The 13844-nt window shown below is 44.8% G+C and overlaps 2 protein-coding genes across 2 annotated transcripts in view; one reads left to right on the forward strand and one right to left on the reverse strand.

The window, feature by feature from the left end:
• The first annotated feature begins 10797 nt into the window (after positions 1 to 10797).
• LOC123407422 (triphosphate tunnel metalloenzyme 3) lies at positions 10798 to 11557 on the forward strand. Its single transcript, XM_045100555.1, has one exon. It carries the CDS (start codon positions 10798 to 10800, stop codon positions 11434 to 11436), a length of 639 nt encoding a protein of 212 aa, XP_044956490.1. The 3' UTR covers positions 11437 to 11557.
• LOC123407419 (polyubiquitin-like) overlaps positions 11458 to 13844 on the reverse strand; it is a 70200-nt gene continuing 67813 nt past the window's right edge. Inside the window, exon 5 of the mRNA XM_045100552.1 lies at positions 11458 to 13353. Within this exon, the coding sequence (XP_044956487.1) occupies positions 13168 to 13353 (186 nt within the window). The 3' untranslated portion in view covers positions 11458 to 13167. The remainder of the gene's footprint in view (positions 13354 to 13844) is intronic.

Here is a 13844-nt window from a genome sequence, read left to right on the forward strand (position 1 = left end):
CATGAATCATATAGATGATATGATTAGCATAGGGATGCTTACCACTGAAACTACTCTCGACTCACGTGATGTTCGGACTTGGGATAGTGTAAGTGGATCATGAACCACTCAAATGACTAGAGAGATGTACTTTTTGAGTGGGAGTTTAGCATATAATTTGATTAAGTTAAACTCTAATTATCTTGAACATAGTCTAAGTCCACTTTGAATATATTTGTGTTGTAGATCATGGCTCATGCGACAGTCATCCTGAATTTTAATATGTTCCTAGAGAAAGCTAAGTTGAAAGATGATGGAAGAAACTTTGTAGACTAGGCTCGTAATCTTAAGCTAATCTTACAAGCTGGGAAGAAGGATTATGTCCTTAGTGCTGCGCTAGGAGATGAACCACCCGCTACGGCTGATCAGGATGTTAAGAACGCTTGGTTAGCACGTAAGGAGGACTACTCAATAGTTCAATGTGCAGTCTTGTATGGCTTAGAACCGGGACTTCAACGTCGCTTTGAGCGTCATGGAGCATTTGAGATGTTCCAGGAGTTGGAGTTTATCTTTCAGAAGAACGCCCGGATCGAGAGGTATGAGACCTCCGATAAATTCTATGCTTGCAAGATGGAGGAAAACTCGTCTGTCAGTGAACATGTGCTCAAAATGTCTGGGTACTCAAACCGTCTAGCCGAGCTGGGGATTGAACTCCCGCAAGAAGCTATCACTGACAGAATCCTTCAATCACTGCCGCCAAGCTACAAAGGCTTTGTGTTGAACTACAACATGCAAGGGATGAACAAGTCTCCCGGCGAGTTGTTTGCGACGTTGAAAGTCGCAGAGTCTGAACTCCGTAAAGAGCATCAAGTGTTGATGGTGAATAAGACCACTAGTTTCAAGAGAAACGGCAAAGGCAAGAAGGGCAATTCGAAGAAGAGCGGCAAGCCTGTTGCCAATCCGCCGAAGAAACCCAAGGCTGGACCTAAGCCTGAAACTGAGTGCTACTATTGTCAAGGGTATGGGTCACTGGAAGCGCAATTGCCCCAAGTATCTGGCAGATAAGAAGGCGGGCAAAGAAAAATCAGGTATATTAGATATACATGTTATTGATGTGTACTTAACCGGCTCTCGCAGTAGTGCCTGGGTATTCGATACCGGTTCTGTTGCTCATATTTGCAACTCGAAACAGGAACTGCGGAATAGACGAAGGCTGGCGAAAGATGAAGTGACGATGCGCGTAGGAAATGGTTCCAAGGTTGATGTAATCGCCGTCGGCACAGTGTCACTTCAGCTACCGTCGGGATTAGTGATGAACTTAAATCATTGTTATTTAGTGCCTGCGTTGAGCATGAACATTATATCTGGATCTTGCCTATTGCGAGACGGTTACTCTTTTAAGTCAGAGAATAATGGTTGTTCTATTTCTATGAGTAACATCTTTTATGGTCATGCACCGAATGTGAGAGGATTGTTCATATTGAATCTTGATAGCGATACACATATACATAACATTGAGACCAAAAGAGTTAGAGTAAACAATGATAGCGCCATATTTTTGTGGCACTGCCGCTTGGGTCATATTGGTGTAAAGCGCATGAAGAAACTCCATGCTGATGGACTTTTGGAGTCACTTGACTTTGATTCACTTGACACGTGCGAACCATGCCTCATGGGCAAGATGGCTAAGACTCCGTTCTCCGGAACAATGGAGCGTGCAAGTGACTTATTGGAAATCATACATACCGATGTGTGTGGTCCAATGAGCGTGGAGGCACGCGGCGGATATCGTTATTTTCTCACCTTCACTGACGATTTAAGTAGGTATGGTTATATCTACTTGATGAAGCACAAGTCTGAAACATTTGAAAAGTTCAAGCAATTTCAGAGTGAAGTGGAAAATCATCGTAACAAGAAGATCAAGTTCCTACGGTCTGATCGTGGGGGTGAATATCTGAGTTTCGAGTTTGGTGATCACTTAAGAAAATGTGGAATTGTTTCACAGTTGACACCGCCTGGAACACCACAGCGTAATGGTGTGTCCGAACGTCGTAATCGTACTTTGTTAGAGATGGTGCGATCTATGATGTCTCTTACTGATTTGCCGTTATCATTTTGGGGTTATGCATTAGAAACAGCTGCATTCACTTTAAATAGGGCACCATCAAAATCTGTTGAGACGACACCATACGAACTATGGTATGGCAAAAGGCCAAAGTTGTCGTTTCTTAAAGTTTGGGGATGTGATGCTTATGTCAAAAAGCTTCAGCCTGAAAAGCTGGAACCCAAAGCTGAAAAGTGCGTCTTCATAGGTTACCCAAAAGAGACAGTTGGGTACACCTTCTATCTCAAATCCGAGGGCAAAGTGTTTGTTGCTAAGAACGGAGCTTTTCTCGAGAAGGAGTTTCTCTCGAGAGAATTGAGTGGGAGGAAGATAGAACTTGACGAGGTTGTCGAACCTCTCATCCCTCTGGATGGTGGCGCAGGGCAAGGGGAAACCTGTGTTGTTGCGACGCCGGTTGAGGAGGAAGTTAATGATGATGATCATGAAACTCCAGTTCAAGTTTCTGTTGAACCACGCAGGTCGACGAGATCACGCGCTGCTCCAGAGTGGTACGGTAATCCCGTCTTATCAATCATGTTGTTAGACAACAATGAACCTGCAAATTATGAAGAAGCAATGGTGGGCCCAGATTCCAACAAATGGCTAGAAGCCATGAAGTCCGAGATAGGATCCATGTATGAGAACAAAGTATGGACTTTGGAGATACTACCTGAGGGCCGCAAGGCTATTCAGAACAAATGGATCTTTAAGAAGAAGACGGACGCTGACGGTAATGTGACCGTTTATAAAGCTCGACTTGTGGCAAAGGGTTTTTTCACAAGTTCCAGGAGTTGACTACGATGAGACTTTCTCACCCGTAGCGATGCTTAAGTCCGTCAGAATCATGTTAGCAATAGCTGCATTTTTCGATTATGAAATCTGGCAGATGGATGTCAAAACGGCGTTCCTTAACGGTTTCCTTAAGGAAGAGTTGTATATGATGGAACCCGAAGGTTTTGTCGATCCTAAGAGTGCTAACAAGGTGTGCAAGCTCCAGCGATCCATTTATGGACTGGTGCAAGCATCTCGGAGTTGGAACAAACGCTTTGATGAGGTGATCAAAGCATTTGGGTTTATACAAGTGGTTGGAGAATCTTGTATTTACAAGAAAGTGAGTGGGAGCTCTGTGGCGTTTCTAATATTATATGTGGATGACATATTACTGATTGGAAACAACGTAGAGCTTTTGGAGAGCATAAAAGGTTACTTGAATAAAAGTTTCTCTATGAAGGACCTAGGAGAAGCTGCTTACATTCTAGGCATTAAGATCTATAGGGATAGATCAAAACGCCTGATAGGACTTTCACAAAGCACATACCTTGATAAAGTTTTGAAGAGGTTCAAAATGGAACAGTCCAAGAAAGGGTTCTTGCCAGTTTTACAAGGTACGAGATTGAGTAAGATCCAGTGCCCAGCAACTGATGAAGATAGAGAGGATATGCGCTCCGTCCCCTATGCTTCAGCCATAGGTTCTATCATGTATGCAATGCTGTGCACTAGACCGGATGTTAGCCTGGCCATAAGTATGGCAGGTAGGTTCCAGAGTAATCCAGGAGTGGATCACTGGACATCGGTCAAGAATATCCTGAAGTACCTGAAAAGGACTAAGGAGATGTTTCTCGTGTATGGAGGTGACGAAGAGCTCGCCGTAAAAGGTTACGTCGATGCAAGCTTTGACACAGATCCGGACGACTCTAAGTCGCAAACCGGATACGTATTTATTCTTAATGGGGGTGCAGTAAGCTGGTGCAGTTCCAAGCAAAGCGTCGTAGCAGATTCTACATGTGAAGCGGAGTACATGGCTGCCTCGGAGGCGGCTAAGGAGGGTGTCTGGATGAAGCAGTTCATGACGGATCTTGGAGTGGTGCCAAGCGCACTGAATCCAATAACCTTGTTCTGTGACAACACTGGTGCCATTGCCTTAGCAAAGGAACCACGGTTTCACAAGAAGACCAGACACATCAAACGACGCTTCAACCTCATCCGCGACTACGTCGAGGAAGAGGACGTAAATATATGCAAAGTGCACACGGATCTGAATGTAGCAGACCCGCTGACTAAACCTCTTCCACGGCCAAAACATGATCGACACCAGAACTGTATGGGTGTTAGATTTATTACAATGTAATTCACATGGTGATGTGAGGGCTAGATTATTGACTCTAGTGCAAGTGGTAGACTGTTGGAATTATGCCCTAGAGGCAATAATAAATATAGTTATTATTATAATTCCTGTATCAAGATAATAGTTTATTATCCATGCTATAATTGTATTGAATAAAGACTCATTTACATGTGTGGATACATAGACAAAACACCGTCCCTAGCATGCCTCTAGTTGGCTAGCCAGTTGATCGATGATAGTCAGTGTCTTCTGATTATGAACAAGGTGTTGTTGCTTGATAACTAGATCACGTCATTGGGAGAATCACGTGATGGACTAGACCCAAACTAATAGACGTAGCATGTTGATCGTGTCATTTTGTTGCTACTGTTTTCTGCGTGTCAAGTATTTATTCCTATGACCATGAGATCATATAACTCACTGACACCGGAGGAATGCTTTGTGTGTATCAAACGTCGCAACGTAACTGGGTGACTATAAAGATGCTCTACAGGTATCTCCGAAGGTGTTAGTTGAGTTAGTATGGATCAAGACTGGGATTTGTCACTCCGTGTGACGGAAAGGTATCTCGGGGCCCACTCGGTAATACAACATCACACACAAGCCTTGCAAGCAATGTAACTTAGTGTAAGTTGCGGCATCTTGTATTACGGAACGAGTAAAGAGACTTGCCGGTAAACGAGATTGAAATAGGTATGCGGATACTGACGATCGAATCTCGGGCAAGTAACATACCGAAGGACAAAGGGAATGACATACGGGATTATACGAATCCTTGGCACTAAGGTTCAAACGATAAGATCTTCGTAGAACATGTAGGATCCAATATGGGCATCCAGGTCCCGCTATTGGATATTGACCGAGGAGTCTCTCGGGTCATGTCTACATAGTTCTCGAACCCGCAGGGTCTGCACACTTAAGGTTCGACGTTGTTTTATGCGTATTTGAGTTATATGGTTGGTTACCGAATGTTGTTCGGAGTCCCGGATGAGATCATGGACGTCACGAGGGTTTCCGGAATGGTCCGGAAACGAAGATTGATATATAGGATGACCTCATTTGATTACCGGAAGGTTTTCGGAGTTACCGGGAATGTACCGGGAATGACGAATGGGTTCCGGGAGTTCACCGGGGGGGGGCAACCCACCCCGAGGAAGCCCATAGGCCTTTGGGGAGACACACCAGCCCTTAGTGGGCTGGTGGGACAGCCCACAAGTGCCCTATGCGCCAAGGAGAAGAAAATCAAGAGAGAAAGAAAAAAAAGGAGGTGGGAAGGAAGGGGGACTCCCTCCCACCAAACCTAGTCCAACTCGGTTTGGGGGGGGGGGAGAGTCCTCCCCCTTGGACTCGGCCGACCCCCTTGGGGCTCCTTGAGCCCCAAGGCAAGGCCCCCTCCCTCCCACCTATATATACGGAGGTTTTAGGGCTGATTTGAGACGACTTTTCCACGGCAGCCCGACCACATACCTCCACGGTTTTTCCTCTAGATCGCGTTTCTGCGGAGCTCGGGCGGAGCCCTGCTGAGACAAGGTCATCACCAACCTCCGGAGCGCCGTCACACTGCCGGAGAACTCTTCTACCTCTCCGTCTCTCTTGCTGGATCAAGAAGGCCGAGATCATCGTCGAGCTGTACGTGTGCTGAACGCGGAGGTGCCGTCCGTTCGGTACTAGATCGTGGGACTGACCGCGGGATTGTTTGCGGGACGGATCGAGGGACATGAGGACGTTCCACTACATCAACCGCGTTCTCTAACGCTTATGCTGTACGGTCTACAAGGGTACGTAGATCACTCATCCCCTCTCGTAGATGGACATCACCATGATAGGTCTTCGTGCGCGTAGGAAATTTTTTGTTTCCCATGCGACGTTCCCCAACAGGACAGTGCTATACTACAGTGGGGATGAGAGGGTTCAGCGGCTGCACCGGTGGCTTGTCTATCTCCAAGAGATGGAGTGTGCCACTTCATCAATGTGGAAGTTGTAGTGCACTAACAGGGCACGCCTCCTCATGGATGCAGGAGTTGCAGTGCACTGTTAAAGAGTTCAAAGGCATCAAGGAGGAAATTACCCACAAGTGTTTAAGATCACGAAGGAGGATGTCAAAGTTTCCATTGTCCGAGACATGGGAGCAAGCAGTATATATAAGGAGTTCACTCTGAAAAACTTTGCTATATGATTGAGAAGAATAAGAGCAGAAAGTAATAGAGATGTAATGTATCTTCATGTGTGTGCATTAAAATTTGTTTTATTCTATAAGTCGAGGCTATAACCTTTCAAACTTGTCTAGGTTGTGAAGACCTTCCAACATTACCCCATGAAGCTAACATGCTTGTGCAATACGTGGTGTTTTCTTGTTGATGAATGTTGGCCTAAGTAAGATCCTTAATGGACCATGTATGAACTAATAAAGTTAATAAATGCCAGAATACTCTCTTTCTCTGCCTTGATCGCAGTGGGGCGGGGTTGAGGCGTTTTAGGGAGAGGCGGCCGGTGGTGCATGCATGCAGTGCATCTAGACGACAAGATGCACGATGGAGTGATGGGTGTCGTGGTCGGCGGTGCATGGGCTATTGGTGTTTGATTTGAGAGGAAGAACAGAGATCTGTTGGTGATTTTGGGAGGAAGAAGAGAGATTGAGCGTGTTGTTGCTGTCATGTGTGGTCTCGGGAGAGGAATACAAGAGAGTAGTAGAGAGCTATAGAGATAGCGAGGGATTGAGAGGCTACTGTTGTTTGTATCGCTATCGGTGCTTGCACAATGCTATGCTTATTGTACCGGGGTATTCATCTTTGGAATAAAAAACAATCATATTATTCCTTCAATATTTAAGTCATGACTTAGATTTACTTACTAATCTCTATTCATAATTATCTTTGGATTAATTGTAGCTTTTTATAAAGTTGTAAAGAATAGTTTTGACTTTTGTAGGCAGTCAACCAAATTAAGGTTCTTGATTGGAAGCCCCTTGTCATCATAGTTTACTCGAAGGCGCAACTTCAGATTGGTTCTCATGCCGGGGAACCATCTTTGGAAGCAATAGTTTTAAGTAATAAAAAGAATCATGCTATATCTCTTAAAAGACTTATATTTAGGAACGGAGGGAGTAGACGACAAGATGCGCGATGGAGTGATGGGTGTCGTGGTCGGCGGTGCATGGGCTATTGGTGTTTGATTTGAGAGGAAGAACAGAGATCTGTTGGTGATTTTGGGAGGAAGAAGAGAGATTGAGCGTGTTGTTGCTGTCATGTGTGATCTCGGGAGAGGAATACAAGAGAGTAGTAGAGAGCTATAGAGATAGCGAGGGATTGAGAGGCTACTGTTGTTTGTATCGCTATCGGTGCTTGCACAATGCTATGCTTATTGTACCGGGGTATTCATCTTTGGAATAAAAACAATCATATTATTCCTTCAATATTTAAGTCATGACTTAGATTTACTTACTAATCTCTATTCATAATTATCTTTGGATTAATTGTAGCTTTTTATAAAGTTGTAAAGAATAGTTTTGACTTTTGTAGGCAGTCAACCAAATTAAGGTTCTTGATTGGAAGCCCCTTGTCATCATAGTTTACTTGAAGCCGCAACTTCAGATTGGTTCTCATGTCGGGGAACCATCTTTGGAAGCAATAGTTTTAAGTAATAAAAAGAATCATGCTATATCTCTTAAAAGACTTATATTTAGGAAAGGAGGGAGTAGATGACAAGATGCACGATGGAGTGATGGGTGTCGTGGTCGGCGGTGCATGGGCTATTGGTGTTTGATTTGAGAGGAAGAACAGAGATCTGCTAGTGATTTTGGGAGGAAGAAGAGAGATTGAGCGTGTTGTTGTTGTCATGTGTGGTCTCGGGAGAGGAATACAAGAGAGTAGTAGAGAGCTATAGAGATAGCGAGGGATTGAGCTTATTGTACCGGGGTATTCATCTTTGGAATAAAAACAATCATATTATTCCTTCAATATTTAAGTCATGACTTAGATTTACTTACTAATCTCTATTCATAATTATCTTTGGATTAATTGTAGCTTTTATAAAGTTGTAAAGAATAGTTTTGACTTTTGTAGGCAGTCAACCAAATTAAGGTTCTTGATTGGAAGCCCCTTGTCATCATAGTTTACTCGAAGGCGCAACTACAGATTGATTCTCATGCCGTGGAACCATCTTTGGAAGCAATAGTTTTAAGTAATAAAAAGAATCATGCTATATCTCTTAAAAGAATTATATTTAGGAACGGAGGGAGTAGACGACAAGATGCACGATGGAGTGATGGGTGTCGTGGTCTGCGGTGCATGGGCTATTGGTGTTTGATTTGAGAGGAAGAACATAGATCTGCTGGTGATTTTGGGAGGAAGAAGAGAGATTGAGCGTGTTGTTGCTGTCATGTGTGGTCTCGGGAGAGGAATACAAGAGAGTAGTAGAGAGCTATAGAGATAGCGAGGGATTGAGCTTATTGTACCGGGGTATTCATCTTTGGAATAAAAACAATCATATTATTCCTTCAATATTTAAGTCATGACTTAGATTTACTTACTAATCTCTATTCATAATTATCTTTGGATTAATTGTAGCTTTTATAAAGTTGTAAAGAATAGTTTTGACTTTTGTAGGCAGTCAACCAAATTAAGGTTCTTGATTGGAAGCCCCTTGTCATCATAGTTTACTCGAAGGCGCAACTACAGATTGATTCTCATGCCGTGGAACCATCTTTGGAAGCAATAGTTTTAAGTAATAAAAAGAATCATGCTATATCTCTTAAAAGAATCATATTTAGGAACGGAGGGAGTAGACGACAAGATGCACGATGGAGTGATGGGTGTCGTGGTCTGCGGTGCATGGGCTATTGGTGTTTGATTTGAGAGGAAGAACATAGATCTGCTGGTGATTTTGGGAGGAAGAAGAGAGATTGAGCGTGTTGTTGCTGTCATGTGTGGTCTCGGGAGAGGAATACAAGAGAGTAGTAGAGAGCTATAGAGATAGCGAGGGATTGAGAGGCTACTGTTGTTTGTATCGCTATCGGTGCTTGCACAATACTATGCTTATTGTACCGGGGTATTCATCTTTGGAATAAAAACAATCATATTATTCCTTCAATATTTAAGTCATGAATTAGATTTACTTACTAATCTCTATGCATAATTATCTTTGGATTAATTGTAGCTTTTTATAAAGGTGTAAAGAATAGTTTTGACTTTTGTGGGCAGTCGATCAAATTATGGTTTTTGATTGAAAGCCCCTTGTCATCATAGTTTACTGCGCAACTTCAGATTGGTTCTCATGCCGAGGAACCATCTATGGAAGCAATAGTTTTAAGTAATAAAAAGAACCATGTTATATTTGTTTGTTTTTTCTATAACCAACAAATACTTCAAACATATGTTGTGATTAAAATTATGACAACATCGGTGTTCATCATTATTATTGCTGGACTTCGATAGATCTATGTCTAAATTACACATAATGTGTGTCAGTAAATTATTATAGTTTGACTTGGAAAGTGCCCTTCTGCCCCCGAGCTCGGTGCACAGTAAAATCAAAACAAAATTTAAAAAATCCTGAATTTTTTGTGTGAACAACATTGACAAAAGTTCTAAGTGCATGATTTTTTTTGTCCTAGAATAATTTCACATGATTTTTTTTGCTCATTTTCAGAGCATCGAGTTTTTCCCACGCCTTATAGAAATGTTATTTCAGGCGAAATTTTTGCATGCACTTGGAATTTTTCTCAATTTTGTTCACAAAAAAATCCAAATTTTTTGAATGTTTTTCGAATTTATTTTGATTTTACTGTTCATGGGGCTCCTCATCGAGGTCGGGAGCAGAAACTCCACGTTCGTTTGACATTCATATCTTTCTTGGATCTGTGGCGAAGCATAGTCCCTTGGTACTATGTGCCTTTCTGCATGTCTTTCTCATGATCTTATTAAAATTCTTCAGTTCTATGGTGTTAAACACAAGACGATATTTTGGAATAAGTTCTCCACCTGTAATACAGGTTATAGTTTTAGATTCAAATAACATTTTTAATTAGGAGAAAAAAAGATAGCATTTAATGAAAAAAACATTGTTAATGCAGTCCGTGACAACGCAGAGACGTCCTACTAGTAAGGGATTACATGATCACATTAGTTTAAAAAAAATGTATACGATCGCACCCTAATTTGTGTGGTGTTGGTCACGCGTATCACGGCACGGCGCACCTGAAAGTGAAAGGGGGGAATCCGGAGTCGTGACCACGCCAATGCGTCCACGCGGCATCATTCCCGTCATCGCTATCCTCGCTCGCTCGCCGCACCCGAAACCCACATCCCCATCCCCATCCCCATCCCCATCCAGATCCAGCCGTCGATGCTGCAGCCCCAGCCCACCCGCATCGAGCTCCGCAGCTCCGAACGCGACGAGATCGAGGAGCACCTCCGCTCCAAAGCCGCCGCCGCCGCCGCCGCCGCCGCCGAATCCTCGCACCTCTCGACCCCGCCGACGTCCAACCCCATCCCCAACCCGCTCCTCCGCATCCTCCACCCGCACGCCGACGCCGCGCCCACCAAGGCCCAGCGCATCGGCCTCCACCCCCCGCCCCCCAAACCCTAGCCCCATGGAGGTCGAGGTCAAGCTCCGCCTCCCCGACGCGGCCGCGCACCGCCGCCTCTCCGCCTACCTCGCGCCTCGCCTCCTGCGCACCGACGCCCAGCGCAACGCCTTCTTCGACGCCCCGGCCCGGCCCCTCGCCGCCGCCACCGCCGCGCTCCGCGTCCGCCTCTACGGCCCCGACGACCGCGCTCCCTCCCGCGCCGTCCTCGCGCTCAAGCGCCGCCCGCGCATGCACGCCGGCGTCAGCCGCGTCGAGGAGGTCGAGGAGCCGCTCGACCCCGCCCTCGCCCTCGCCTGCGTCGACGACCCCGCCCGCCTCGGCGCGCTCGACTCCCCCATCGTCCGCCTCGTCGCAGACGAGTACGGCGTCGGCGGGGACGCCGCGCCCTTCGTCTGCCTCGGCGGGTTCCGGAACACCCGCGGCGTCTACGAGCTCGGGGAGGGCGAGGGGCTCGGGCTCGTGCTCGAGCTCGACGAGACGCACTTCGATTTCGGGACCAACTACGAGCTGGAGTGCGAGACCGCCGAGCCCGACCAGGCCAAGGAGGTCCTCGAGAGGCTGCTCACCGTGGCTGGGGTGCCGTACGAGTACTCCCGGAGCAATAAGTTCGCCTGCTTCATGGCGGGGAAGCTGCTTCCATGACTAGGTTTGTTGTTGTTGGTCTTTACCATGTCTCGTGTGATGATTAAACAGTGACTGCAATAAAACTTGTGTGTCATTAGCGCTTCCGTTGAATATAAAAAACAAGTTATATTTCTTGCAACCATCAAATTGTTCGGTGGCATGTGTCTTCAAATGTCAGACACGCAGTATTCAGTTCTGTTGCATTCTGGGAGTATATGATAGCTTGCATCCATGAAAACTATGTCGGTAGCAGCATAGCGGCACAAGTAATTGCATTTCAATCCTTGTCGAAAATCAATTTAGCTGGAGCATGATCTGACAACCGCTGGTAAGGAGGGGTGGCATCTGGCATGGCACTGGGATGACAAAGCAGACAGTGAATATTTTGCAATTCTTCTTCCTTGATTAATTCATCTCTTGATCCCCTTCATATACTGGACTAACAATCTATGCTAGGAACAGACTGAATATCGTATGTCTTAGCTGCTTGGCCCATGTTGTCGCAGGCCATGCTGCCTTGAGGGGGTCGTGATACCACAACTCATGCCGTCACTGCCTTGAGCCACTCCTGGATGCAAGGCTCAAGCCTGTGCTGCCGTCACACCTTAGTCAGAGTTCCTTTCTTGTATGTGCAATGCGCCTGTTGTAGCAGTCTCACCACACCGCATCACATCTGATGTACGTCGTTCTGCTCTCCGGATTGCAGATGGCGCATCCTTAATTTCATCACCTCCCTGATCAGCAGCTTCTTGTCTTGAGTCTTGACCCAGCTATGCGAGATCAGCTGTTCTCTCGTTCTGATACAGCATGGAGGCAGCTGGGCCGTGGGGGTAGTGTGGACATGATCATTCGCCTTCTCCCATGGTGGCGTCTCTTCAACTCAAGGAGACACCACTGCTTGTGCGGTTGTGCCAATGCTGATAGTGAGGCTACCACCGTCTCCTGGCAGTGTTCAAGAAAGTGTTTTTAAGGGACGCTTAAGCGCTGAGCGATGGCAAAGCGCTTCCCTTTTGCCCTAAGCGGTAGATTAAGTGTTTTTTTTTTTAATTTGGCCAGAATTTGACTGTTTTTGAACTACTTTTGCTTGTCTGCTTGCGCAATAATGGCAATATACCATTTATCTTATTATTAGGCTCTGGTTGGGAACTATTTCCTTCATATGCTGGCAAAATTATGACCACATGATCTCTATTAGGCTATGACTATTTGAAGTGAACTGCATTTTAGTTGTTATTTTGCTTGCCATGTGAACCTGATGTGTATTCGCTATGGTGTGAACTGTATTTTAGATGCTATTCAATTACACATGTGTCATGTTTCCTATTTTCCTGTGTATATTATTCAAAATCTGTCAAATTCTAGCCAATTTCAAAAAACTCTTATGTTTTCCGCTTTTTTGAACATTGTCTCCTGGTAGACGCTTATGTGCAGTACAACTTGCGTTGTTGCATTGACTTGGTGCACCCGTTTGCACAAAACTTTCATACTATTAATCTGAACCATTGATTCTATCCCATGAAGATGTTGGACTTTAGTGGTAACAGGGCAGACAGTTTATATGTCTCTGCTGAATGCAGTATATTGGGCAAACACATGAACAGTTTTGCTGGATATGTACAGTATATCAAAATTTCAGGTCTAGTTCCTCCAAAGACTTTACGCTGCTTGTCTACCGCTGTACCATCGTTACTATGGATCTTGGTTTGATGCTATCTGAGTTCTCAACCTCAAGATTGAGGGTCTTGCCAGTCAAACTTGATGAAAGATTATCTGGATGTGCATAACGAGGTAGAGTGTGTCCGTCCTCCAGATGCTCTCACACCCAAGGAAAGACTGTTGATCCTGGACCTTTGCATTGACATCATAGATGGTATCTGCTGGATTGACCATGATGATGACTGTCCTGCGGATCAGAGCCTTGACAAAGATCTTTGTCTGTTGACTGTGAACGCCAAGCATCAGTAAAGTCTAGCAGATAGTATAGCCTGCTATAGGAAAGTTTTCCCTGTTGTTCCCACTAGTCGATTTTTTGTTGTTGCTCCCTACTAATCTTTCGGGTCAAATTTTCAGAAACCAAGACTTCAAAAACGACTAATTGATATCATGTGTGTTAGCCTCTGTTCTTCTGTTGAAAATCTTGTGTGCGATTTTCTTGGGTCGTCAACTGGTAGGTTGTTATCAATTTCAGCAATGAAATTGGAAGCAAGGCTATGTTTCTCCAAAGGAAAAGAGAAAAAAAAAAAGAATCGCTGTTCCACGAGAAATTAGAACTTGTTCAGATTCAAGGACTAATTAACCTTGAGAGTGACTTCATGCGAAATCGATCTGAACAATTATGTGAATTTTATTCTCATTCCTACCTGCAATACTGATAGGAACAATTATGTGGATTTATTCTCATTCCTACCCTTAATACTGGAGCCTAA

This window comes from Hordeum vulgare, chromosome 7H (genome assembly GCF_904849725.1).
Source record: "Hordeum vulgare subsp. vulgare chromosome 7H, MorexV3_pseudomolecules_assembly, whole genome shotgun sequence".
Taxonomy (NCBI): domain Eukaryota; kingdom Viridiplantae; phylum Streptophyta; class Magnoliopsida; order Poales; family Poaceae; genus Hordeum; species Hordeum vulgare.

Bases quoted from the DNA above. Each gene is read 5' to 3' on its own strand.
- LOC123407422 (XM_045100555.1), top strand. From the start codon at position 10,798: ATGGAGGTCGAGGTCAAGCTCCGCCTCCCCGACGCGGCCGCGCACCGC.